The sequence below is a fragment of the Panthera onca genome, chromosome B4 (genome assembly GCF_046562875.1).
Source record: "Panthera onca isolate mPanOnc1 chromosome B4, mPanOnc1 haplotype 2, whole genome shotgun sequence".
NCBI classification, from domain to species: Eukaryota; Metazoa; Chordata; class Mammalia; order Carnivora; family Felidae; genus Panthera; species Panthera onca.
In genome coordinates, this window is record NC_138345.1 from 42,984,765 (window position 1) to 43,012,336 (window position 27,572).

Below are 27,572 nucleotides of genomic sequence, written 5' to 3' on the forward strand. Positions count from 1 at the left end.
TGAGTTCGAGCCCCACGTCGGGCTCTGTGCTGATAGCTCAGAGCCTGGAGCCTGCTTCCGATTCTGTGTCTCCCTCTCTCTCTGCCCCTCCCCCGTTCATGCTGTGTCTCTCTCTGTCTCAAAAATAAATAAACGTTAAAAAAAAAAAAAAAAAAAAAAAGCTCTTAGCCGATACCATCCAAGCTTCTGTCAAACCAACCCAAATGAAGATGAGGACTCCTAGGATTATTCCAGAGATCTCTACAAGCTCTTGGAGTTTCTGCTCCTCTAGCCACACAATAAATGATTTCGATACTTCCCACAAAGAAAATGTAGAGATCGGATATTGTGGGGATGCTGATTTCTGCCTCTGAATCGCTTCTTGAGTTTACACCTATGCTTTCATCCTGGCTCAAAGTTCTGGGGGAAAAAAATGCTCCAATATAACACTCCTATTTGGGCTGCTGAGTTCTATAGATTTTTTATTTTAGAAGGACTCGTTTCTGATGTGTCACCCCTTCAACTTTTTTCAATCTGACATCCTTTATTGAAACCGATCACTTGTATCAATCAATGGCAGATTTGGTTCTGAGGACATGTAATCCCAGCTCAGGTGAAGTTCTAACTAGTTATGCTGCCTCCCAATGTAACTTATCCAACATTGTATTTCATTATTTCCCTTTAATGTGGGAAGTCTTTTCTAGTCGAGACAGTCTTATTCTCTCCTAAAATGCACTCTGGCTTTTTCTTAGGGTATTCCTGTAACCAAACACCCTTCCCACTCTCCTAGTACATAATCCTTCTCCTGAAGCCCCAAGTGAAACCTACTCAGACCAATATCCTGGTAACATTTATTTTTTTATTATTTTATTTTATTTTATTTTATTTATTTTTTAAACATTTATTTATTTGTGAGACAGAGAGAGACAGAGCATGAACGGGGTAGGGGCAGAGAGAGAGAGAGACACAGAATCGGAAGCAGGCTCCAGGCTCCGAGTCATCAGCCCAGAACCCGACGCGGGGCTCGAACTCATGGACCGCGAGATCGTGACCTGAGCTGAAGTCGGACGCTCAACCGACTGAGCCACCCAGGCGCCCCTCCCGGTAACATTTTTAATTTTCTGAAGTCCCTCAACCCTTGATTGCTATCAATGTTTAATCTTAAGATTCTACTGGGAATTATATGGAAATGTTATAAATGTTTATTGAATGAATGAGGAACCAGTGGTAAAGATTGGCCAGAAAAAAAGGTTTATTCCTCAGATCTTCAGACATACAAAAATTCTTTTCTTCCACAGAGACCTGAGTCTGTGGAACAGGTATTCCAGCAAAGCAGTTTTCATTGAAGTGGTCTTCAAGCATTTCCATGATCTGTGAGAGTGGAAAGAAGAGAAAATCAAGAGGGACATGGGTCTCCTGAGCAATGAATATTCTGTCCTTTAGATCTGGGTAGCACGGTGCCTAAGGAAACCTGATTAATATAGTGGGAAGTGAGATTTATTACTTATAATTATTCAAAAAGTAACCCTTTAAAGTTTGGCCATCAGTGACCTTTTCCCAACAAATGAAGTTTTCAGTAATAAGTTGAACTATGAGCAAGAGGGTATCTATGAAAAGCATTTAGCCAGAATTTCATGTTATGGGAGGGACAAGCCAAAGGGGGTGTGACTGCATTTGGAAAGCGTGTGCATTGCTTACCTTTGCTGCAAGGGGCACTGTACTCAGCAATTGCAAACTCATCTGAATGAAAACAAAAACCATTAGGTGAAGTGAGAGGGATAGCAAACACCTGGGGGAGACAGGTCCCTTAAAAAATCTTTCCTTATGGGAAGACTTGGGTCGGAAACTTCAGCATCATCCATTTGATGCGTTGCTTGTGGCCTTCTGTTGCCAACTCTTCAAATACAGTGTGTTGTGTTTCTCTTTACCCTACGCTTCTGAAGGACAGTTCACATGTTATACTTCTTTAAATCTCATGGTGTCTTATCGTTGACTTATCTGAAGAAAAGGGAGCTAAATGTCCTACAGGTGGTTGGTATTAGTAATTGACATATTTATACAACTGGGAGTTTCTACAACGTATGTATAGAAGACAGAGAAGAATCAGACTTGATGGAGACAAAATGAAGTAAATAAGAATAGTTAGTGTAATAAGGGGCCCCAATACAGTTCTCAAATCGAAATTTCTGTGATCAGAAATTTAATTTCTAGGGGTGCATGGGTGGCTCAGTCAGTCGAGTGACCAACTCTTGATATTGGCTCAGGTCACGATCTCACGGTCGTGGGATCGAGCCCCGCCTCGGGCCCTGCACTGAGTGTGGAGTCTGCTTGGGATTCTCCCTCTTTCTCTCCCTCTGCCCCTCTCCCTGGTTTTCTTGCTCTCTCTAAAAATTAAAAAAAAAAAAAAGAAATTTAATTTCTATGTGGAAGTTGTTCACACTTACCTGTCTCATAGTAATCGTAGACTTTCACTATGGCTGGCTTCAGATCTCTCACTGGGATATCTTGCAGAACCATGAAGGACAAGCTCAGTGTCTCATTGGTCACCTAGAAAGCAAAAGGGAATTAAAATTTTTCTTCTGTCTTCTTCGAAGGAGTTTAAGTATTCATCTACTTTCTTGGGGGAAAAGAACCTTTTTTTTTAATCAACAAACAGTGTCCTTAAATTGCAGAAAGTTCCCAGAGTGAATGAAAAATTCCAAAATTTTTCTTAAATAATCCAATCAATTCATATAGTCGTATAAATAAATGCTAGTCCATGGGCTCTGTTTATAGGGGGTGAATGATATATGATTTTATTGATTGAATGGTCATGTCCATTTTTACATATCCAGAGATTTGGTATAATTTTACTTCGCAATCTTGTAGAAATACTGTGTGAACTCAAAAAGGAATATAAAAAATTGATCATTACAGCCTTACTAAAATTTCATAAAACTTATAAACTATAACATCCACTAATATATGAATGCATAAATTATGTTAGATTACACAACTATAAAGTGAGATTAGTTTATGGGTGGACTGATCTTATCATTTTTTGGTACATCCTTGCTGAGATGGACAGTATTTTCCCCTTTTATATTGTTGATGTGCTGTTGATATAATAATTGAGGTGTCAATTATATAATTGATATATTTGAGATATAATATATAATTGATATAGCAGCATCAACATAAGAATTGATGTTGATATAATTATGTAAAGAAGAAACCATTGGGTTTACCACTGGGTTTCTTCCTTACATTATTCAATATTTTCAAAATAGATTATGGACATAAAAAACACATTGTATAGAGAATTTCTTGCTTATGAGGCCTAGAAATATTCATATCCCAATATTATAATAAGCCATTTCTTCCCATTGTCTCACATGAAATGTGAATAAAGGAGAGGAGAATGTTTATTGGAATTAATATTAGAACGCTCATTTAAAAAAATGTTTTTTTGAGAGAGACAGCACAAGCAGGGGAGGGGCAGAGAGAGAGGGAGAGAGTGAATCCCTCTGCTCAGCACAGAACCTGACACGGCGCTCGAACTCATGGACTGTGAGATCATGACCTGACTCAAAATCAAGAGCTGGACACTTAGCCCACCCAGGCACCCCTAGAATGCTCAAAGTTTTGCCATGAGGTGATGTCTCCAAAATGTCTTCATTCACTTCCTTTAGAATAGGATTATTATAACTCCCTTAGAAGGAGGATTATCAGGGTGCTTGGGTGGCTCAGTCAGTTAAGCATCCGACTTCGGCTCAGGTCATGATCTCGCGGTCTGTGAGTTCGAGCCCCGCGTCGGGCCCTGTGCTGACAGCTCGGAGCCTGAAGCCTGCTTCGGATTCTGTATCTCCCTCTCTCTCTGCCCCTCCCCCACTCACACTCTGTCTCTCTCTCCTTCAAAAATAAATAAACATTAAAAAAAATTTTAGAAGAAGTATTATCTATATTTTTTTCGCAACTAGAGTGGCAGGGCTCTCACCTTATCCAGATAAATCAAAACATGGTTGTTGCTGACTTCTGTTCGGCTCACGTGGTTAGATCTTTCAAGCTGGAGAAAATTAATACATCACAAATGTTAATAAACAGACGAAGCCTCTGGGGAAACCAGAGAAAAGGAGAATTTGGATTACCAAATTAAGCCTGAGGGTAAAGCTGCTTCGAATGATTTTTGTAAGTAAAGATGATAATGTTTTTAAAGTAAAAATGAAAGATACTTGGGAGGCAGCATTTAATATTAGTTTGGCACATGCCTATGTGTAATGTTGATATATCTGCAGAAATGTGAAATAAATGTCCTAAACTTGAGAATTTTCCGTATTTCAATGTTCAAGTTACATTCTATTCCTTCATGAAGGAGGTTTCCTTTTTTAACTGTTTTTTTTTTTTAATTTTTTGCCTGCTCTAATTTATAGCAATCTCATTTTCCTCCGAACTTCTGTAATACTTCTAGTTTGTGCCCGTTGGTTATTTTTCATATATTTTTTCCACTGGTGCATAAGCTTTATCTTAAGAGTCTAAGCTCCAGGAATCTGCTGATATTCTTCTAGTACGTTGTGGCTTCTCGAAGAGAGCTGTTTGTGAAATGAGACACACAGTCCCTCCGGGGGTCATCAAAGCAGCGGATGAAAAGTCTGTTGCATCTGGCAAGGTTACCATGTCTGCCCGGAAGGCTCAGGGGACTAAATGAATATTATCCCTAATCCCTGCCACCCTAGTCTTAATCAGTGGTGGAAGGATGGTCTCAGCACTGTTTGTCTCTGTTGGCCATTTGAGTTTAAAAGTAAGACTGGTTAATGATAATAATGCCTCGTAAAACCTTCAGAAGGAAGGGAGAATGTTTTGTGGACCATTCGTTTGTGTGTGTGGGTGTTTTAAGTTATTAGCTTTTTAAAATAAATACTTTTGAATGGGAACAGCGTGATCAAAAACCTGTTCACAGAATTTTGAGATGCATGAAAACAGAGTTCCATGAGGAAAAAAGAAAAAAAACCCACCACACATCAAAAAACCCATATACAAGCAGGCTAAATTGTATTTCTGATTTGGAGAAAGTGCTAGCCTTTGGTAGAAGTTGATTTAAAATATTTTAAGATTTTCTCAGTCTGGAGATACATAAAACATCAAATAAACTAGAGCCTCCTGGACGTATAATAGACCTACCATTTTCACTGTTGGTTTCAGGGGAATGAAGCCAGATATCATCTTCACATCAGTAATCACCATGTTGGTGGTGGGACGGCTCCCAGTGTAACTGAAGATTTGGGGAAGAAAGGAAATTAGGGCCTTCCGTGTTTTCTCCCATGTCCACAGTAAGCCATCACAGCCCTCAATAGTACATGAAAGCCTTCCTAAATATCCCACCCAAGTGATAGGGAGCTTGTTAAAGCCACAGAGACCGGGCTTTACCCTAAACCTGATGAATCAGGATTTTACGTGTGTGGACTCGAGGTTCTGGAGTTGAAGGAAGCTCTGTGAGTGACACATAGCTGGGCCTGAGACCGCTAACCTCTGCGCGTTATTTGTTACGTATACTTTTAACTTTTGTCCTGAACGGTATCCCCAGCCAGGGTAGAACATTCCTGTGGGCAGAAACGTTTTTTGGTAAGCCCTGGAGCTATTTGAATGTTGCTGTGCATGTATGCAAATCGATTATTTTGTGTGTAATCTGAGGTTTACTTATTGTCGGTAGGAATTCTAACTACAGACTCACTACGTCCTTCTATTCAGACGTTTTGGCAATCGGAGAGAGCAAGAACGATATAGAATTTCATTACAATAGAATGAATTCACTTACATTTAGAATTAAATCAGGAATTCGGGTCAGAGGCAAGGGTGAATGTTCTCTTTTTTTAGTTCTTATTGAGGGGACTTAACTTTTCAATAATGAGGTTTCACAATCACAGATCCTGGAGGCAGGGGAGGCACAATGCATATACCCCATCATGAAGCGATTCTGTATCGGCATGAGGACGCATTGCTTTTTACAACAAATGTAGTGCAAACATTTATTGCCACGCCACTCAGCTTAATGGGAGTTCCGGTAAGAAGACTGGCTCTTTTTTTTTAACGTTTATTTATTTTTAGACCGAGAGAGACAGAGGATGAACGGGGGAGGGTCAGAGAAAGGGAGACACAGAATCCGAAACAGGCTCCAGGCTCTGAGTGGTCAGCACAGAGCCCGACGCGGGGCTCGAGCTCACGGACTGCGAGATCATGACCTGAGCCGAAGTCGGCCGCCTAACCGACTGAGCCACCCAGGCGCCCCTAGAAGACGGGTTCTTATACCCAGAATTAGACGATCCAGTCACAGGTCTTACCTGACATTCAGTGAGATCTGGAAGCTGGTGTGGGCTTTGGGTCCATCACAGGTTTGGGGCACAGTCTGTACATCCAAAGCAAACGGGGACTCTTCCTTTTCTGGCACAATATTGTATTTCAAGGATGTCTGTGGAACATCAAAGACAAAAATCTGTGTTCCCTCTGGTCACCAGAACTCTTCCAAGCTTCCTCAACTCGTTCTCTGGGTGGCCCTATCATTTGCTGAGTTAGGAATTGAAAAAAAAATTTTTTTTAATGTTTTACTTATTATTGACAGAGAGAGAGAGAGAGAGAGAGAGAGACAGAGAGACAGAGCATGAGTGGGGGAGGGGCAGAGAGAGAGGCAGACACAGAATCTGAAGCAGGCTCCGGGCTCCAAGCTGTCAGCACAGAGCCCAACGCGAGGCTCGAACTCATAGACCGCGAGATCATGACCTGAGCCAAAGTCGGAAGCTCAACCCCACTGAGCCACCCAGGCGCCCCACTGAGTTAGGGATTTTTTAGTGAGGACTGTTCCGGTGGGCCCTCTGACCCCATGTGCCCCAAGAGTCTCACCTGGAGGTAGACACATCCTTCTCCTGTCACTGTCATGGTGTATTCTCCAGGCACCTTCGGCAATGAAGTCTGTTGTAGTAACAGACGGTTGTCGCTGTCCACTTGGAATTTTTCGAAAACCGCCCCTGAGTATTGGATGGTCACCTGTGCAGGCTTCCCAGTTCCGGTGAAAGTGGCTTCCCCATACTTGGACAAGGCATGGAGAGCCACCACTGTGTCCTAGAAAAGACGAGTGAGAGAACCTGTGTAGGCTCAGTAACCTTTTGAGGGCCCAAAGGCATGTCGACAAGATGGGCCTTGACGTCCTCTTTCCTGCTTCCCTTGCTACTTAAATAATGGAGTTCTAATTTCCAGATTGATTAGAATCCTTAGATAGATAACAGAACCGTAATATGCACATATCTGCCTCCAACTGTATGCTTTAGAGGCTTCTTTTATTTCTCAGAAAATTGATCTTTTCCTATGGATGAATGTTTGTGGGATATGGGCTGTGGAAAGTATATGTGAATGGGAATCATTCATTGGCATTAGCTATTTGTCTAAGATGTCTTACTTGGTAATTGTGGTTATGTCTGCCATCACTCAACCAAAGATCAGTCTGCCTCTCACCCCAAATTAAACTCTGCTCTGTTGCTGAGTTCAGTGCCCTGAGAAAACCCAAGGTCCTTTGCAGCCATGATCAGGGGCATGCTTAATTATAATTATCTTCTTGATTTATTGGCATTTTTTGGCTCTCCCTTTTTTTTTTTTTTTTTTTTTTTACCACATGTCTGGATTCCTCCCACCCTTGCATGCCATCTTCTCAATTCTCAAATCTTCTCAGCATTGAACCTGAATGATATTCTTTAAACAATAGATTTAAGAAAGAATAACTGTTGTCATAAAAGTATTCCATGTTTTCCCCATTCATATGGAAAAATAAGCCTAAATTCTCTGAAAATAACACTTCCTGCTGTGTACCTATTGACGGATTTTTTTTAGATAGTCTTACGATGTTGGCAATAATAAAGCAAGTTCTTCATGCTGCTGGTGAACAAATATTTGTATAGCAAAGGATGAATAGTGGAAGCATAAAATGTGTCGGCTTCAAAATAAGCCGGTTAAAGGGGACCTTTGAATACAGAGATTTGCAAGGAGAGCTTTTTTGGGTTTTGAGTGGCGCTCCTGAGAACTGTTTGAAACTGTTCAAACTGTTTGAAACTGTTTCCAACTGTTGTTTGAAAGGGACTCTTAGAACTTCCAGAAGATTCCTGAAGGTAGGTTTTTAAAAGCCATTCTGCTGTGGCCATTGCACATAGGGTCTCACTTCTTTAGGGAGGTAGAGTTTTTATTGGCAGGAGGGGACTGTGATGATAACAGGGCTGGGGTGCCAGAACTGCAGGAATTTTCTTTTTAGCCCTCTTTGACTTTGAGTTTTCCTTATTTCTCGCTCTCCCTGAATACTCGTCATATTTTCCTCATTTCGGGTTATCCGCATCCTCATTTTTCCCTCTTGCATGTGTTTATATCTTGTTCAGAGCTTTTGTTCCCTGAAGGCGAAGCAAAAGTTTCTGGCAGACACAGACCTGGGTGGAGGAGAAGCCCCCGTGGGCATTCTGTTGCTTTAGGATCCAGCTCACGATGCCCGCGGCCGAAGTCAGGTCCTCGGAGGTCGGGCCGGGCTGGGCCGTGAGGTGGGCGAGGAGCACATAGGACGTCATTTCCACCTCAGCTGAGGGAGCCTGGGGCTGATAAAGATGCCCCACTGGCGCCTTGGGTTTCTGAGGTCGCTCCCAGTGGATGGAATTGTCTGGAGATGAGAAAAAGAGATTTGTGAGTAACCACATATTCATATCTAATTTAAGCCCGAGCTTAAGTGGAGGGTGCCTTCCAATTATATTCCCTTGGACCTTATCTAGATGCTTTTCCTTCTGCGTAAACCTGAACGTGGTTTGTTTCAGCCAGCCTAAGGTGGAAAATGTTGCTGAGTCATAAGCCCACAGCCAACGAAGTTGTCAAACGGTGGCTATGGTTGGGTCGTTGGGGGGAAATTGCAGAGCAAGTTCGCTCCCTGACTGTGGGGGTTGCTTGTTTCTGATGTTATCCAGACCTTATCTGGGCTTTGTGAAATTTTCTATAAATTTTCCTATTGAGATTTCTTGTGAGGATCGCAGATGACATGAGATAACGGAGTTTGCACTCATTAGGGTGCGAATAGTACCCTAATAACAGTACGAAATAACAGTAATCCTTAAGGTAACCAAAGGCTGACCAGGGTGTGACCTAATGGGAACCAATTTAAACTGCTGTGGGAAGTAAATTACGCTGCGGAGTAAATCACAATTTGGGAACATCCAGCAAAGGGGAAGATGTGTTTTGCCTACGAATCAGCGATTCACTTCTCGAAGTAGAACCTACAGGAACTCACACCCACGCACAAGGAGACAGACACATCAGTGAGTATTCACTGCAGCACGGTTTGCCATAGCAACAAATAAGAGACAACACCTATGATGAGAGACTCTTTAACATAAGTTATGAGTTACCTATATTTTGCACTATATTATGCGGCAGAGAAAATAATGAATTAGAGCTATAGGCCCTCAGTAGGGGACTCCTGTTAGCACAATGTGGAACTTAAAAAACAAAAGGCAGACAAACAGACAAGAAAACAAGATGCAGAAATACTCAAAAGTGTGATACTGTTGATTTAAGGATGAAGAACACATCAAAATTCTGAATGTTGTTTAGGAATATAGGTGGAGTAAACATAAAGCTATCCATAGAAATGGTAATGACAAATTCAGGGTAATGGTCGCCTTTGGGGGTGGGAGGGGCACACAGAATTTTTCCTGCATTGGTAATTTTGTATTTCTTAAGCTGGGAGGGAAGTATAAAGTGGTTTGCTGATTATCCTTTATGCCTTTTTGTATATCTGAAACCTTCCCGATACATTTTAAGAATAAACACGTAACGGCACCGTTAAGGCAGAAAGGTAGAATATATTTTATTGGATAAACTATTACCATTTGCATTTTATTTTCTATTTTTTCGACCTGAGCAGGGGAGGGGGCAGAGTAAATACTATTATTACCCCCATCTTACTGATGAAGGAACTGAAACATAGACAAGTTAAGCGACTTGCCCAAGGTCACACTGTTAAACTGTTCTGGAGCCAGTCTCCAGAGGCTGAGCTTCTCACGACTACAGTGCACCTGCCTCTTATCTTTTGGTGTGTGACTTGCTTAAGAAGTTCCAGATTTTATGGTGATAGAGACAAGAGAAGAGAGGGGAAAGCGATCACAGGAGGTAGGTGTGGGGGGTTTTGAGGTATGGTTCTTGATACAGAGAAGGCAGGATGTTTGCTCACCTTCCTTCACAGCTTCCTCATTAAGTAAGTGGAGTATCTCCTTGCTCCTGTCCTGGTTACCTACCAGGGCAAAAGCATAGGCCAACAGTGCCTTGGTGTAGACGTGCTTTTCATGGGGTCCTTCCTTTGCTGAATTCCAGGCTGACTCCAAGCAGAACAGGGCATTGCGCACAACAGGGTGCTGAGGGGGGAAAACAGGGAGGGAACCGAGCTGTGTGAACAGGGACACTGGCTTTCCCAGGTAAATGCGGATCATTTTCCAAATGCATGTGTCCATCTGTTCTCATTCTTTTCCTTCTTTTTTTTTTTTAACGTTTATTTATTTTGAGAGCACTCAGGAGGGTGAGAGAGGGGCAGAGAGAGAGGGAGACACAGAGAATCCCAAGCAGGCTCCATGCTGTCGGTGCAGAGCCCGGCTTGGGGCTCGATGTCGTGAACCGCGAGATCATGACCTGAGCTGAAATCAAGAGTGAGATGCTTAACCTACTGAGCCACCCAGGTGCCCCCATCTGTTGTCATTTTTATGGAGAGAGAGAATAGTATTTTATGTTATTATTACATTCGTTAGGCAGGAGCACAGACCATATTTTTAGAACTCATTTTGTATGTACATATGGCAAGAGTGGGAGGTCTTAGGGGAGAAATAGCTTAGGGGGCATCCCTGGGATAGTGTATATCTTTCTTAATGGATTGACCACATTTCCTATTGATCCGAGAAGCATTGGCATGGCATAGAAGGAAAGCTGACACCTGGCTTTTAGTAAGGTGATATTTCTGACAGCCGGACAGCAGTGTCATTGTGTCCAAACTATGCCTCAGCAGGGGAATGAGGTGGTACCTACAGTGGCGGGGAGAGGAATCTCCAGAAGGGAAATGGTGATGTAGGCAGAAAGGGTCACTTCGTCTTCCACTCCACCCTGTAAGTGTGGGGGGGGGGGGGTAGAGAGAGAGATTTGATTAATTGAACTTCTGAGAATGCTCTTAATCAGCTCCTGGGTGTCATGGAACGTATCCTTACTCGTCTGCATCCCCAGGGGGCAAATTAGCACAAGCAACCTACGTTCCATCCCTTCTTTCTTGGCACTATCCGGGATCTATCTATCAATCTATCTATCAATCTATCTATCTATCTATCTATCTATTATTTGTCTTTCCTAAGGAATTCCTATATTATCCTTGTAGACATCAGAATGGACAGATAAAAGCTAACTCCACGAACACCTCACCTTAATGGCATTGTTGAGCAGAGACCCAGAGCTCCTGAAACAGCCATTGTCCTTCTGCTTTTGGGAGAGCCAGGTGAGGGCTTGGGTGATGTGTGCTTCATCAATGAAGATGTAGGCTCGAGCCTGGGCAAAAGTCTTCAGTACAAAGGCGGTAAGCCTGAGCAGGAGGGAGGCGATGGTGATGTTTATGTTGTGACAATAGTTTTATAACTGCGTCACAGTGACAGGCTTCATCGGACACCATTTACATTGATGTGAGTCACCTGACCGGTATTCACGTGTATTTAGAACTCCCATCTTCATTAGACTGCTTGATTAATCTGCTAAATCTGGTATTTCCTTGCTGACTCATTTTCTCTTTGCTACAGCGAGTAACGTTCTAATGTTCTTCTAATGTTACTTGTCTTTACTTATTTGAGTAAGGTTTTCCATCTTTCTTCTCTTTAGAGACTTCCTTCTGTAGATGGCAGAATCTTCTACGGAAAATTGTGGTAACTTCTAACTGCTTTGCTTTGCCTTAGGGATTTTAAAACAATGTTTCGTGTCACTGGGTCCCCCTCATTTCTTTCTTCCTATGAGTGAATTTATTCTCAGTCAAGATGAGTATGATCTAAAAGCCTACCACAAGTGGAAGTTAACGTGGTTTATCTAAAAGTTATGTGATACGTTCACTGGCCATATTATTTAAAAACTCATGGTTATGGGAGCGATTTTAGAAAAAAATAGCCATTTAAAAACAGCTATCATATTATTATTGTTATTTTCTTTTTTAATTTTAAATGTTTATTGAATTTTTTGAAGGAGAGAGAGACAGAGTGTGAGCGGGGGAGGGGCAGAGAGAGAGAGAGACAGAGACACAGAATCCAAAGCAGGCTCCAGGCTCCCAGCTGTCAGCACAGAGCCTGACGTGGGGCTCGAGCTCATGGACTGTGAGATCATGACTAAGCAGAAGTCGGATGCTTAACTGACAGGCACCCAGGCGCCCCAATTTCATTACTATTTTTAACTGATTTTAATTTTAAGTAATCTCTACACCCAACATGGGGCTGAACTTAACAACGTGAAGTCAACTATTGCATGCTCTACTGATTCAGCCAGCCAGGTGCCCCCCCCAAAGGCATCTATTTTATTTTATTATTATTATTTTAAAATTTTACTTTATTTTTTAGAAGTTTATTTATTTATTTTGAGAAAGAGAGAGAGAGAGAGAGAGAGCACGCATGAGTCAGGGAGGGACAGAGAGAGAGGCAGGGAGACAGAATCCCAAGCTGGCTCTGAGCTGTCAGTGCAGAGCCTGACTCGGGGCTCAGATTCACAAACCATGAGATCATGACCTGAGCCGAAATCAAGAGTCGGGCGCTTAACCGACTGAGCCACACAAGCGCCCCCCCACCCCCCCAGAATAGCTATTTTAGAAAGAATATGCTTGGTGTTATTAACAGGATGAATTTTGGGGACAGATCTAACATACATGTATTTGAATGTCAACTTTTCTGGTGGTTACCTCGCTAGTCTTGGTATAGGTACTGAGCATAACCAACTACAGGTTTAATAATACATATCTGATAAGGTTACTGTGAATATACTTGTGATAATACATGTAAAAGAGCTGGTACGGAAATAGAAGCTCAAAAAACTGTCTATTCCTTACCAGGTATTGCCCTCATTCCTGCCATATTTTTCCCCAAAGGTGCTATAGGAGCCATCATGGTGCTTATAGGTCAGCTGTCTCTGGTAACCTGGAATAGAAGGTTAATGAAACAGTATGACAGATGGCATGTGTTTTGGCCAGAAAAATTACCAAAATGCCTCGGTCTCTGCTGATATTTCTTTCTTTCTTTCTTTCTTTCTTTCTTTCTTTCTTTCTTTCTTTTAATTTTTTTTTTGACGTTTATTTACTTTTGAGACAGAGAGAGACAGAGCATGAACGGGGGAGGGGCAGAGAGAGAGGGAGACACAGAATCCGAAGCAGGCTCCAGGCTCTGAGCCGTCAGCACAGAGCCCGACGCGGGGCTCAAACTCACGGGCCGCGAGATTGTGACCTGAGCTGAAGTCGGACGCTTAACCGACTGAGCCACCCAGGCGCCCCGATATTTCTTTCTTTTAAAAAAATTTTAAAAAAGTATTTATTTATTTTTGAGAGAGAGAGCACACAAGTGGGAGAGGGGCAGAGAGAGAGAGAGAGAGAGGGACAGAGGATCCCAGGCGGGCTCTGCACTGACAGCAGAGAGCCTGATGTGGGGCTTGAAACCACGAACTGCGAGATTCTGACCATCTGGCGTCCCTTTGGTGATATTTCTTAAATTTTGCTGTCATATGTTAGAAGGGTCTGAGTTCTAAACATTAATGGGAAGTTGGACCCTGGATAGTTACCGTAAAATCACAGCATGAGTACCAAAGTAACTATGATACTATGAGAAGCCAACATACCATAGAACCGATAAGTAATTCAAGCCTATTGGGAAATCCAGTGTATTGTTAAAATGACTCTGTGAAGTTTTCACTTACTTGTTTAATCACTCACCGGTATTGAGGTAGCCAATGGCCTTGGACTTGACCTCTGGAGTCAGCTGTTGTGTCTTATTTAGATAATTCAGAACATAGATGTTAGGAGCAAAGAGGACCATATTCTGTTCTCCACAGCCATAGGGCATTCGGAGGAGATTTTGTATATTTTGCATGGCAGAGCCCAAGATGTCTCCTAGGGAATGGGAGAGATGGGACATCATAAGTCTTATAGATTATAATCTATCCGAATCCTTAAGAAGAAAGGAATAATTTTAGGAAGGTTGAAAAATGAAGATTTTGGGCAAGGGTGAGCTGTCCAGGGACAGGAGTATGATTGGGAGCAATGAACAAGCCCAAAGACGGAGGGAAGACTGAAGTTGAAATTATAGTTGTTATTTTGAGGGAGTATTTATGGAAAAGAAATACAGTAAAAACTGCCCATATAGTAGAATGATTCACAGGGACGGAGCTCACCCAATACCGAGATGGAGGCTCGGGCAGATTCTTCTACCACGTTCTGTGGCAGCTTCAGAGATAATTGTTCAGACACTCCGGTATCTAGAGAAACACACAAGCCATAATGAAAATAATGCTCCTGCAGAGCTCCAAAACACAGAAGCCAGACTATGCCTTATACTTAAACTTCTGAAAAGTTGTCCCTCTTCCAGTATTTCCCTTAAAAAAAATACATACATATATATATATATATATATATATATACACATATATATATACACACACATATATATAATCTTAAATGTGTACAAACGGGATTCTGAGATTTCTAGAAATTCTTCTTCCCCATCCCTCTTTTCCCCCATGTATTTAGAGTGCATTCCAAACAAGGCTACAAATTGACAAGTGCCCATGATGTTGTGACTCCGTCGTGACCATCCCGTGGCTAGCATGAGATGGTTATCACAAGATGATCAGTTTAGCGTCTATTCCTAACCTCCTTACTCGACAGTTGTATGAAAAAACCCCCTAATGTATACATAAGCAAAGAAAAAATCTCTGGGATTTCCAAATTCCGACAACAATGTCCTTACTGCCCTCAAATTTCACAGATATGAAGGTCGTATTTTTATGGGGGCCCGAGACATGGGACTGGGGGTGAAGGTGAACAGTATCTGACTCACTGAACATAGAATAATTGCTGCTGCTAGGCATACATTTACTGCCATTTTAGGATTGGTAAATTTCATGACGATGAAAGAGAAATGTAGCATTTATCTTCATGCTGCATCCCCCTTTCTCGTGAAATTAACATTGAAACTTTGGTCAAAGGGTACAAATTTTCAGTTACGCAGGAAGATTACACTATAGAGATCTATTGTATAGAACAATGCCTGCTATTAACAATACCATACTGAACACTTAAATGCTTATTTGCTAATAGGATAGATCTCATACTAAGTGATCCTATCACACAAAAAATATGCTAATAAGTGAGTGGCAGGAAACTTCTGGAGGTGATGGATAAGTTTATAGTATAGATTGTGGTGACAGTCTTACAGGTGTATACTTATTTCCAAACTCATCAAGTTGTATACATTAATTATGTGTGTTGTTAATTACATTTATATACACAGTTGTGTATCTAAATTTTAATTTTATATATAATATAATATACAATTATATATACAATATATAATATACAATTATATAATATACAATTATATAATATATAATAATATAATATATAATATATAATTATATAATATATAATATATAACGTATAATATAATTATATATATTATATATTATTTGTATGTTAAAAAATTTTTTTTAATGTTTTTTATGTATTCTTGAGAGATAGAAAGTGCATGTGCACACTTGCATGCAAGCACGGAGAGGCAGAGAGAGAGAATCCTAAGCAGGCAACATGGGGCTCGAACTCATGAAGCCTGAGATCATGACCTGACCCGATATAAAGAGTTGGATGCTGGGGCGCCCGGGTGGCTCAGTCGGTTGAGCAGCCGACTTTGGCTCAGGTCACGATCTCGCGGTCCGTGGGTTCGAGCCCCCCGTCGGGCTCCGTGCTGACAGCTTGGAGCCTGGAGCCTGTTTCGGATTCTGTGTCTCCCTCTCTCTGACCCTCCCCCGTTCATGCTCTGTCTCTCTCTGTCTCAAAAATAAATAAACGTTAAAAAAAAAAAAAAAAAAGAGTTGGATGCTTAACCACCTGAGCCACCCAGGGGCCCTGTATTATTTGTATGTTAAAAAAAAAAACAAAACTCTCTTACCTTCCCCCCAAGAAACTTTTGTAAGAAAACAGATACCAGAGAGGAGCCTGAGTGGATTCTCTCTCTCTCTCTCTCTGCCCCTTCCCCTCTCTCTCAAAATAATTAAATAAACGTTAAAAAAAAAAAAAAAACAGATGCCATAAAAAAGGTAAAAGACAAATTACCAAGCCAAAAAGAAAAAAAAACAACTTATTCAATAGATAAAGAATCAGTCAGATACAGATGAATCAGAAAAAAAAAAAAAAATCACTCCAACCTGAAAGGTCACAGGATATGAAGGCATTCATAAATGTGTAAAAATGAGCTCATCGTCACTTGTGATTGTAGAGATTTAGGTTAAAACATTATATTTTTTCATCTAAAATTTTCACCAAAATTGAAAACTTTCATGGTAAAAGATGCTGGTGATCACGGAGGGAAATATAAACTTGGTGAGAATATTAACTGTTAGATATTAGCAAAAGGGTTTTTAAAGTTCTATTAAAACTGAAGAATATACATATCACCTCTTAATTAGGAATTTCACATTTTACAAATAAATATACTTGCATCTGGGGGTGCCTGGGTGGCTCAGTTGGTGAAGCGTCTGACTCAGAGCCTGCCTGGAATTCTCTGTCTCCCTCTCTCCCTCTCTGTCCCTAACCCGCTCGCTCTCTATGTCACTTTCAAAATAAATAAACACTTAAAAAATACTTGCGGGGCACCTGGGTGGCTCAGTCAGTTAAGTGTCCGACTTTGGCTCAGGTCACGATCTCATGGTTCGTGAGTTCAACCCCACATCAGGCTCTGTGCTGACAGCTCAGAGCCTGGACCCCGCCTCTGATTCTGTGTCTCCCTCTCTCTCTCTGCCCCTTCCCAGCTCATGCTCTGTCTCTCTCTCTCTCTTTCTCAAAAATAAATAAACATTAAAAAAATTAAAAAAAAAACACCCTTGCATCTATACATAAGGAGGTATTTATTTATTTATATTTATTCATCTGGCAAATAGTTAAGAAAATGAGGAATAGCTAAAATACCAATCAGAACTGTGATATATCGATAGTAGGGAATTTTACTAAATTATATCAAAGGGAATTACCTTTTAGGAATGGGACTAAAAGGGATTACCTAGTTCTATAATTTAACATGGTTAGATTTTTAAGCTAGATTGCTGAGTAAGAAGTCACGAAATGTTGCTTATACAAGTTACAGGATGAAACTTAATACCATTTACATAAATCACATATATAAATAAATTCATCTATGCATATTATTTTTAAACATATATGGATGGTAATTAAAGTATTAAAAATATTGCCTTTAATATGAAGCTGTGTTTTCTAAAGGAGAATGTATTTTTGTATTACACAGACAATAAAAATTAATTAAAAATTTTTTTTTGCTGTTTATTTTGGGGAGAGAGACAGAGTGTGACTGGGGGAGGGGCAGAGAGAGAGGGAGACACAGAATCTGAGGCCGGCTCCAGGCTCTGAGCTGTCAGCACAGAGCCCAACATGGGGCTTGAACCCATGAACTGTGAGATCATGACCTGAGCCAAAGTCAGATGCTTAACTGACTGAGCCACCCAGGTGCCCCCAATAAAAATTAATTTTAATAAAACTGCTTGATGATCAGCTCTAGACACATAAGAAATAAATCAAAGTAAAGAACTCAGGAATGGAAGGCAAGCCATGATAAAAGGATTTGGTGGTAAATTCACTTAAATGTAGAAATAAGGCTAGATAACCAGGCAAATATGTTTTTAGAACACATTTTATATATTTGAAGTCTTGACAGTATAATAAACACAGTAAACAAAAATTCATAGGTAGACAAAGTCAAGAAACACATGTATGATGTTGACTCCATGTTGTTTGAGATGAGAACACATTGTGTCGATAAATTTCTTAGTGTACCAAATTTCTGTAAGTGTTTTTGTTTAGACTAGAAAATTCTTCACCAAGATAAAGTTGTATCTTCTATTGTGAGTTTCTTTAGTGTCTTCTCAAATGGGTTGATGGTTCTCTGGGTCTTACTTACCTTGTAGGGAAGCGTAGGAATAATATATAATGTCATATACATATATATATAAATATATATATTATATATATGAGATATGTATTATATATATAATATATATAACTATATATATAATATATATGAGATATGTATTATATATATAATATATATAACTATATATATAACATATATGAGATATATATTATATATAATATATATAACATATATGAGATATATATTATATATAATATATATAACATATATATAATATAATATATAATATATATAATATTATATATTATATATAATATAATATATATTATATATTATATTTAATATAATATATAATATATTATATATTATAATATATAATTTAATTATATTTATATAATTTAATGTAATATATATTAATTAAATATATAATTTAATTATAATATAATATTATATATTATAATATAATATATATTATATAATATATATATAATATATAATATATATATATTATATATAATATAATATATATTAATTAAATATATAATTTAATTATAATATAATATAATATTATATATTATAATATAATATATAATATATAATATATATATAATATATAATATATATGTTAATATATATATATAATATATATATATATAACCTGTCTCCTGGACTTTATAATAATATACAAAATTCTTCGAACTTTAAATGTTACACAAACTTTGGTCAATGCTATCTTAATTATGATGAGTGACTCTTACCTGGTGGACAGAGCAGGGAGTTGAATGTTGCTTCCTTCTCTAGTCCTTCAGGCTTTAGGTGGAAAGAAAGAAAAGGTAGAGGTAAGAATGGACATGTACTTTGGTAGTAGAACTGACTTCCAAATGTATTACATAAATAAATTCTGTAAGTATAAGCAATATGAAGGAGACAGGTTGATAGATGAGGAGGAAGTGAGGGAAAAATGATATAAATATTGAGACAGAGAGAGAGAGAGAGAGAGAGAGGGAGAAAGAGAAGAGGAGAGAATATTGTGAACTCTTCTGTGATTATGTATTATTTAACCCTTCTTAACTAAAACTTGGGATCTCAACTGGATTCACCATTGTTTTTATTGACTCGTTGTGACCTGTCAAATGGATTGGCTTACTTACTTCAACCAGCAGAGACTTGATGATTGTGTCTTTCTTTCCATATTCAGGGACCACAGTCACCTCGGTCCCACATGGCTCTTGAGACTCCAGTGCCTCTGCGCTCACGGTGAAGTTCACATTTCCTAAAAAAGGGGCAGTACAGATGAGCACCATCGCCTTCTTTCTCCATGCCTCCAAACCTCACGTTTCATAAGTGTTCAATGTTTTGTAACCTCTTTTTGTTTTATAAAAACACAGGAGCAGGAATGGAAACACAGAGGCTAATGATACTGAGAATCCAAGGCAGAGGTGGAAGTAAAGGAAGTGGGGAGAGCCTTCTAGAGTAAAAGACACAGGCGAAAATCCTACCATTGGAGGGGGTGTGTTTTTGCCTCAGGGAAATAACATTAGATGTGAGGATCCTGCTGACCTATACAATCCTTGAGTAGAGAATTGTCTCTAGGAGAGTGTCCCTCACCTAATGCCTTTGGTGTTACTGCCCAGGACAAAGTTTGCCGGCCATTCCCACAGATGCAGTGAGACTCTTGTTTCTTCTCCTGGACTAGGAATGCAGGAGATTCGTCTAGCTGCACATTAACCTGAAACCACACGTAAATCCAAGAGACAGATCAGAAGGAGAAGGAGACCAAAAGCATAATGGTTTGAAATAAAGCATGTTGGGGATTGGTTAGATTTTAGGTTGCCTAATAGTAGAGATGATCTAAGTGCAGACCAACTACCTTTCCATGATCTGACATGGAAACCTTAGTATTTTTCAATAATCTGCTCATTCATGGGGTGGGACAGGAGGTGCAAAAGTCATGATGGCATGTTGCCTGTGGAAACTCTACATCTCTGGCCTGGGATCTTGACCATTCCTTCAGCTCTCCCAGCAGAGTGTACAAGATTTATAAATGCTTGTGGTTTCAGGGGAGGTCAGATGCTCACAAATAACTTTCAAAGTGAGGTTTGATATATCTATTGGTCTAGGATGCTATGTGAAAACTAAATATGTGGAAGGTAGAAGTCGAAACCTTAAGGGATCTAAGACGTGAGAATGAAGCATACTGATTTTTGTCCACCTTGTCAGAAATCTTCATACTGCACAAGCTTCCTAAACTTATGGGGTTGTGGCAAGGCTCAGAAGCTTGTTTTAAGTTGCACGTATTTGGAAATACCGGCAACCATGGCGTCTATAACATATGAATATCTCTGAGAGGATTCCTCTTCTGGTGAGCTCATCTGGCACAGTATTTCAAAGAGTGCAGTTTTCAATTTATTGGACTGTCACCTCGTGTTCAATTGAGAGGTCCTTACCCAGATGCAATTGGAAAGGTAGTTTAGGACAGTGGCCTTGAGCGTGAAGGTCTCTCCGCGGATCACAGAGTAGGGCATTGTGAGCTCCACAAAGAAGGGCTGGAAGGCGCGGAGGGAGGCGGGAAGCGAGAGACCAAGTCCAGTGTCATTGGACAGACAGAGGGCCCCTGCCTTCCATTCCGTGATGGTGTCAGGGACTGTTACTCCCACTTCAGCCACACCTGATGCGCTGGGGAGGATAGAAATGTGAAGAACAGAAAGCAAACAGTGAAATAAATTCTTTCTAGGAAGAGAACTCCTATAAATAATTCTATTGTCGTGACCTGAATGCACTCAGTAGAAATATCAATAAAGGAGAGGATAATCAAGGCTTGAAATGGGAAAATATTAGAAGTCCTTTCCTTCCAATTCTGTTTGCAATTCTAGTCTATATCAGAATCTTCTCTAGACATGTAACTATAGCATTGTCTATTATAGACAATGTTGTTACAAATTGAATCTGTAATTTGAGATTGCTCTTAAATTTTACTCTTGAAAATACTGTTCCAATGAAGGCAGGCTTACAGTTTTTAATTCTACTATGACTGCGTCTCGTTGGTCTGACTGATTCTGTGCTTAACCCAAGACTGTTGGCCGGTGAAAGATCTCTTACAGGTGTTAGTCTATGCAGTACCTGGTCCTTATTCCCATTTTCTGGAAGTCTTAGAATTAAATATGTGCAAAATTTCTCAGCTCTGATATAATTAGAAGAGTGAGACTTCATAGCAGAAGTACTTATGTTCAGCCTCTCCTGAAAATAAGAACGTGTCTAAAAGAAATACTTGGATATTGAAAAATTAGCCAAACCCGGAAAATCGTGAGGCGTCTATATTCGTACCTTTTATATATAAAGAAAGTTACTTACTCTACGGCCACCAAGTTCCAGATCCACGTCTCAGGGAAATACTTTCTCACAGTCTCGGTGAATGCCTCTGAAACATGTGCCATATCTGTAAGTTCCTGGCCTCTTTGCAATTCAGATATGGCTATGGTGGGCGAGGGAGGAGACAGAAATAACAAATACAAAGATTAAGCTTATGAGAGCTTGTAATACATGTTACAAAAGAAATAAACAGGCTGATGGAACAGACAGGAACCAGGAGAGGATGCTTTGGTGCTAAGGGAATACTTCTTTGAGGAAGTGATATGTAAGCCGAACTCTAGAGCTTACGTTTGGACTAGAATAAGTCCAAAGTGGACTAGAATAAGTCCAAAGTGAGTGGGGGTAAGAGAATCACAAATACAGGACATGGAGATCTAGAGGCAGAAAGAGCCTCGGATTGCCTTTGTAGCAGAAAAGAGTCCTCTGTGCTTATGGCACATTGCCTCGAAAGGAGAGTGATGTAACGTGGATTGGAAGAAGGGCAGGAGTCAGTTTCCATTTGGTATGTTCCTCTGTGGGGTCTCAAAGAACCATTGTCCCCAAACATTATGACAGTGGTTCTGAGAAGTTTATAGGAGTGAAGGATCAAGGATAAAAACGTTTTTAGGGCGTGAGGGTGGCTCAGTCAGTTAAGCGTCCGACTTCGGCTCAGGTCGTGATCTCGCGGTCTGTGAGTTCGAGCCCCGCGTCGGGCTCTGGGCTGACAGCTCAGAGCCTGGAGCCTGCTTTGGATTCTGTGTCTCCCTCTTTCTCTGCCCCTTCCCCACTCGTGTTCTGTCTGTCTCTCTCTCTCAAAAATAAAAATAAACATTAAAAACGAGTTCTTTCTTTCCACATGTGTCAGTATATGTGCTGCTGAAGCGAGCACTCTTTCCACATGTGTCAGAAGGTCAGTGGGGTTTTCTCTTGCCTGTTTACTTTCTGTTAATGGTGTGCTGGTAAATATTTAACAACCAGTTCTCTGAAAAAAAATTTGTGCCTATACATAAGTTTGCTATAAATTCCACTTTTTTAAAAAAAATTATTTTATTATTTTTTAAGTGTTTACTTTTGAGAGAGAGAGAGAGAGAGAGAGAGAGGAGGGGGAGGGGCAGAGAGAGAGGTAGACAGAATCTGAAGCAGGCTCCAGGCTCTGAGCTGTCAGCACAGAGACGATGTGGGGCTCGAACACATGAACCATGAAATCATGACCTGAGCTGAAGTTGGTTGCTTAACTGACTGAGCCACCCAGGTGCCCCTACTATAAATTCTACTTTAAAGGATTATAGACTTTAGCTTATAAATAATAAAAAATATATAATAATATTTATTTAAATTCCATATAACTAATGAATTTTCATTGAATATTTTCCTTGATTTTTTGACAAACTCTTTAGTGTGTATTCAACTAATATTCCACCATGATTTGACAATATCAAACTATAAATAAATGGTTACTTAGTGTCTGATTCACCAGTAAAGTAGCCCATATCACTGACAAATAAATGTGATTTCAACATGAATATTGACCGATATTTTGGGGAAGTTAGAGCTTCCTTACCTAACTGGTGAGAATGTAGTCCCAACTTGTGAACATTTCTGTTTCTATTTATGCTGATCCTGTGACTAGAAATTATATCTTTCCTTTCAACCTCACACATCTCCATTTACTAGAGGTGGATTCTTCTTCTTCTTCTTCTTCTTCTTCTTCTTCTTCTTTTTAAAGTTTATCTTATTTATTTTGAGAGAGAAAGAGCAAGTAGGGGAGAGGCAGAGAGGAAGGGAGAGAATCCCAAGTAGGCTCCATGCTGTCAGCACAGAGCCCGATGCAGAGCTTGATCCCATGAACTGTGAGATCCTGACCTGAGCCCAAATCAAGAGTGGGATGCTCACGGTGCCTGAGTGGCTCAGTCGGTTGAGCGTCTGACTTTGGCTCAGGTCATGATCTTGCGGTTCGTGGGTTCGAGCCCCATCGGGCTCTGTGCTGACGGTATAGAGCCTGGAGCCTGCTTCGGATTCTGTGTCTCCCCCTCTCTCTCTGCCCCTCCCCCGCTCATGCTCTGTCTCTCTCTCTCTCTCCTTCAAAAATAAATAAATTAAAAAAAAAAAGAGTGGGATGCTCAATTGACTGAGCCACCCAGGCACCCCTAGAATAGAAGCGGATTCTTCATGAATGAGTTTCCTGATTGCTCAATCAGAATTAATCCTTTCTCTTATTCTGTATATCTGTACCTCTGTCTCTCTCTCTCTCTCTTTAAATGGGAGTATAGTTGACATACAGTTCCTGTACCTCTCTTATGAAACTTCTTACAGTCTGCCTTGTATCCTCTCCAGCATTGCATATGTGGGGGCTGGACATAATCAGAATGTTTGGGTTTGTATTGCTATGTGATCTTGAGCAAGAACCTTAATATATCTGAATCACAAGTGCTTTTCTGTTCATTTTATCACATTTTATATTTTTAAAAAATCTTTTGTTTGATTCAGTATATTAGCTTCTATTTTTATTTTTTTACCTGGAGAAGCGAATAGTCTTCGAGATGACTGCATTGCATAGGGTTCAGGTGGTGAGCATACTTTGGGTTTATGAATCCTTGTGTTGGTGAATACCTTTAAGCCCATATCCTATGAAGGAAATTATCACTGAATTAGTACATAAATGTAAAATATATAGGCACATACTTCATTGAATTTCACAAACATTCCAATTAGCTTAATACTAAACTTTTTTTTTTTTTTTAAGTGGAGCCCAACTCAAGCAGGGCCTGAACTCATGACCCTTAGATCAAGACCTGAGCTGAGACCGAGTCAGATGCTTAACTGACTGAGCCACCTAAGTGCCCCAATGTTGAACTTTTAATGCTCACATCTGTAGAAAGGTTATTGGTATACTCACAGAAGTAATTTTATTCTGTTGGTAAAACTCTTTTAACAGTAATATTTTATATATGTGACATTTATAAATAATACAAGGCAATGAATTTCGGGAAAAATTAAAAAAAAATTGATTAGTAGTCCAAAAAGTTCTAGCTCTGGCTCTTTGCTATGATCAGATCTGCTACTATTCATAATCTTGGAGAAGTCACTTGACCTCTCTGTGTCCCGTTACCCTCAACTGTGATATGAAGGTATTAAAACAAATATGTATTTTTTGCATATATAATATTCCATGAATCTTTAGAATTCAAAATCTTCAAAACATCTTTAGAATCTAAAATACAAGGAATTTACCTGTAGGAAGCTATACATATCTTTTTCATTTGTATTTGATACAGGCGAATACATGATTCCATTGATAAAGACATTATGGCTATTGACACAGTCTTCATCATCTTCCTCCCGTTGATTCAAACTCGCAGGGAAACCAGTGAGGTCCTTCACCGGTAGCAGGTTATAAACCTGTATGAATGCAAAGGACAAAAGGACAAACTTATTTGTGGCTTATTCTTCTTACGTGCAAAGAGAAAAGAAAAGCATAATTACCGTCAGTCTTGTTTGAGTGCCACTGTTGCTTAAATAATTTACAGAGATGAAGCTGTTTTAAGAATTTTAGGGAAAAATATCCCCAAACATCCCCATCGAAGTACGCAAGGATCATGATAGCTCGTTACACAGTTCAGAGGCAAACACTAGACTCCATACTAGAATGGAATAAAACTTTATTGGGATAAATCTATGCCTGCTATATTTGAGACATGGTATAAAACATCAGGCTGATAGAAGGAAATGATAGTTTTGTCTCTCCTTGTGGTTAGCAACTGACTCAGTGTATAACAACATTAACGAACACATGTTCTGAACGGGCACACGAATAAGTAAATATCCTCTATATAGGATAGGATAATATTTTCTTAGGCATATTCTCCATCTCCCCCCTTGGTTTTTTCTTGAAAGCGTATTATATGTTCTTGTCTATCTCATCTATGGAAGCAGAAGTTCCATGAGAGCATGGCTTCTTGTTGTTCAAGGAGTTCACTAATAGATCCCTGCATTCCAACAAACAGTAGGTACACCTACAACACAGCAGGTACTAAATAAATACCTGTTGAATGAATGGCTTATGTTACTGGGAACAAATTGTTTCATTAGTAAAATACTATCAAGGCTCGAGAGGACTGGACTAGTGTTCTAACCCAGGTCTACTCCTAAATACCTGAAAGCTTCTACTTTTTTATTAAAAATTAACAGGATATTCTGCCTTATCTATCCACCAGTGTTGCTATAATTTAAAAAGATCCTGAGATGGGGCGCCTAGGTGGCTCTTCAGTTAAGCGACTGACTGTTGATTTTGGCTCAGGTCATGGTCTCATGGTTTGTGGGATCGAGCCCCACGTCTGGCTCGGCGCTAACAGCATGGAGACTGCTTGGGATTCTCTCTCCCTGTCTCTCTGCCCCTTCCCCCCTTAAAGTAAATTAAAAAAAATAAAAAAAATAAAAAGACCCCAAGAAGGATGAAATTGTTCTCTAAACATAAAACATTGTATTTTCCCATATATGCCCTTGCTCCCTCTACTGAAACGTACGCAATACTTCCTTTAGAAGAATTCTAATATTTTCAATTAAATTCCATTTGGAAGGACTAAAAAACTAAAAATCTTTTCTTATAACTTTTTTTTTTTTAGGGAGTAAAAAATATACATTTCTCTTTGTAAAATTTTGATAGTAAAAAAGAAACTACCGGAAGAGGTTATTTCAATTGGCTTCATATTGAAAATTTGAAGACACAAGCAAATGACTATTAGCAAGTGTTGACTTGTTTCTCATTGTTCTACTCCAGCATACACTTGTGCTATTTCTTCCATTGATATTTTAAAGGATTTAATTTATTAATGTCATTTATCATATAGTAATTCATTTCTCCAAAAACATTTTTTTTAAAGTTTATATATTCTGAGAGAGAGAAAGCACAAACGGGGAAGGAGCAGAGAGAGAGAGAGAGAGAGAGAGAGAGAGAGAGAGAGAGGAGAAACCAAGAATCCCAAGCAGGCTCCACACTGGCGTTGGGGGACTCGAACTCATGAGCGGTGAGACCATGGCCTGAGCTGAAGTCAGATGCTTAACCAACTGAGCCACCCAGGTGCCTCCATTTTTCCAAATCTTTATTCATCAGAGACAATGTATATCTTCCTTCAGAAATTGTGTTCATCTTGGAACCTACAGTGTTTGATATAATTCTTAACAAAAACAGAAATTTGATATTTCGTATCAGTTGTCGTGCACCTAAATGTACCACTTTTGTTAGGCTTTTTCAAACATTACAACTAGTTTGAAAATACCTATTACCAGTTTAGAGAGCTCTAGGATTTCAGGGGCTTGAATGGTGCATGATTTTATTGACATACATATATATAAACAAACACACATGTACATATGCGTGTTTATGTTTGTATACGTATATAAACTTATGTAAACAAATACATATCTATGTGTTGAAATGTAATATATTTCTCACCCAAAAAAGTGCCCATGAAAGAGATCAAAGCTACTAACTCCTAGGTAAATAGAATTTTGATAGATTCTATCTTACTCAGATAGGCCTTTCTCCTCGCCCTGAGCCCCTCGCACGGCCCTTCCTGACCCCCCAGGGCTGCCAGGAACTCACCGAGGCCGCGGACAGCTCAGCCTCAGGCCTCATGAGCAGCACACTTTGGTCCACGGCACGGAGGGCGCAGAGGGACTGAGGAGAAGCTGAGACTCGCAGGTGGATGTGTGAGGCCGGGAGACTTTGTGCTGGACGGAAGCTCAAGTCCACCTATGAAATTGGGGAGAATGGTCAGAAAAACAAATGTCCTGATTTAATTGATCGTTCACAAGCATTTCCTGAGTGTTCCACACATTCAGGACGTACTCACTTTATTTGACTTGGCGGTGGTCAGCACCATGGGAGTCTTGAGGCTTTTTGTCCCCTACGCTTCACTCTGACTCCCAAGAATCAGTTGAACCATTGTAATGATATCTAATTCTTATAAATGATTAAATTTGAGATTCCATTTTTTACCTTTGTTACACGGTAAGGTGTTTGTTAAGTGTGGGTGAGTGCACACGGTTCTAGAT

General features: G+C 39.8%; 1 protein-coding gene across 1 annotated transcript in view; it reads right to left on the reverse strand.

Moving 5' to 3' along the window:
• Positions 1–1,207: 1,207 nt before the first annotated feature.
• A2M (alpha-2-macroglobulin) overlaps positions 1,208–27,572 on the reverse strand; it is a 45,790-nt gene continuing 19,425 nt past the window's right edge. Inside the window, exons 15-36 of the mRNA XM_078450108.2 lie at positions 27,121–27,270; positions 24,750–24,917; positions 24,035–24,143; positions 21,522–21,642; positions 20,618–20,846; positions 19,779–19,899; positions 19,322–19,443; positions 18,929–18,980; positions 14,407–14,490; positions 13,949–14,125; positions 13,076–13,163; positions 11,425–11,581; positions 11,041–11,115; positions 10,199–10,379; positions 8,415–8,638; positions 6,850–7,068; positions 6,294–6,421; positions 5,137–5,227; positions 3,956–4,024; positions 2,424–2,526; positions 1,678–1,719; positions 1,208–1,350 (exon numbers count right to left, since the gene is read on the reverse strand). Of these exons, the coding sequence (XP_078306234.2) occupies positions 1,334–1,350; positions 1,678–1,719; positions 2,424–2,526; positions 3,956–4,024; positions 5,137–5,227; positions 6,294–6,421; positions 6,850–7,068; positions 8,415–8,638; positions 10,199–10,379; positions 11,041–11,115; positions 11,425–11,581; positions 13,076–13,163; positions 13,949–14,125; positions 14,407–14,490; positions 18,929–18,980; positions 19,322–19,443; positions 19,779–19,899; positions 20,618–20,846; positions 21,522–21,642; positions 24,035–24,143; positions 24,750–24,917; positions 27,121–27,270 (2,727 nt within the window). The 3' untranslated portion in view covers positions 1,208–1,333. The remainder of the gene's footprint in view (positions 1,351–1,677; positions 1,720–2,423; positions 2,527–3,955; positions 4,025–5,136; positions 5,228–6,293; positions 6,422–6,849; positions 7,069–8,414; positions 8,639–10,198; positions 10,380–11,040; positions 11,116–11,424; positions 11,582–13,075; positions 13,164–13,948; positions 14,126–14,406; positions 14,491–18,928; positions 18,981–19,321; positions 19,444–19,778; positions 19,900–20,617; positions 20,847–21,521; positions 21,643–24,034; positions 24,144–24,749; positions 24,918–27,120; positions 27,271–27,572) is intronic.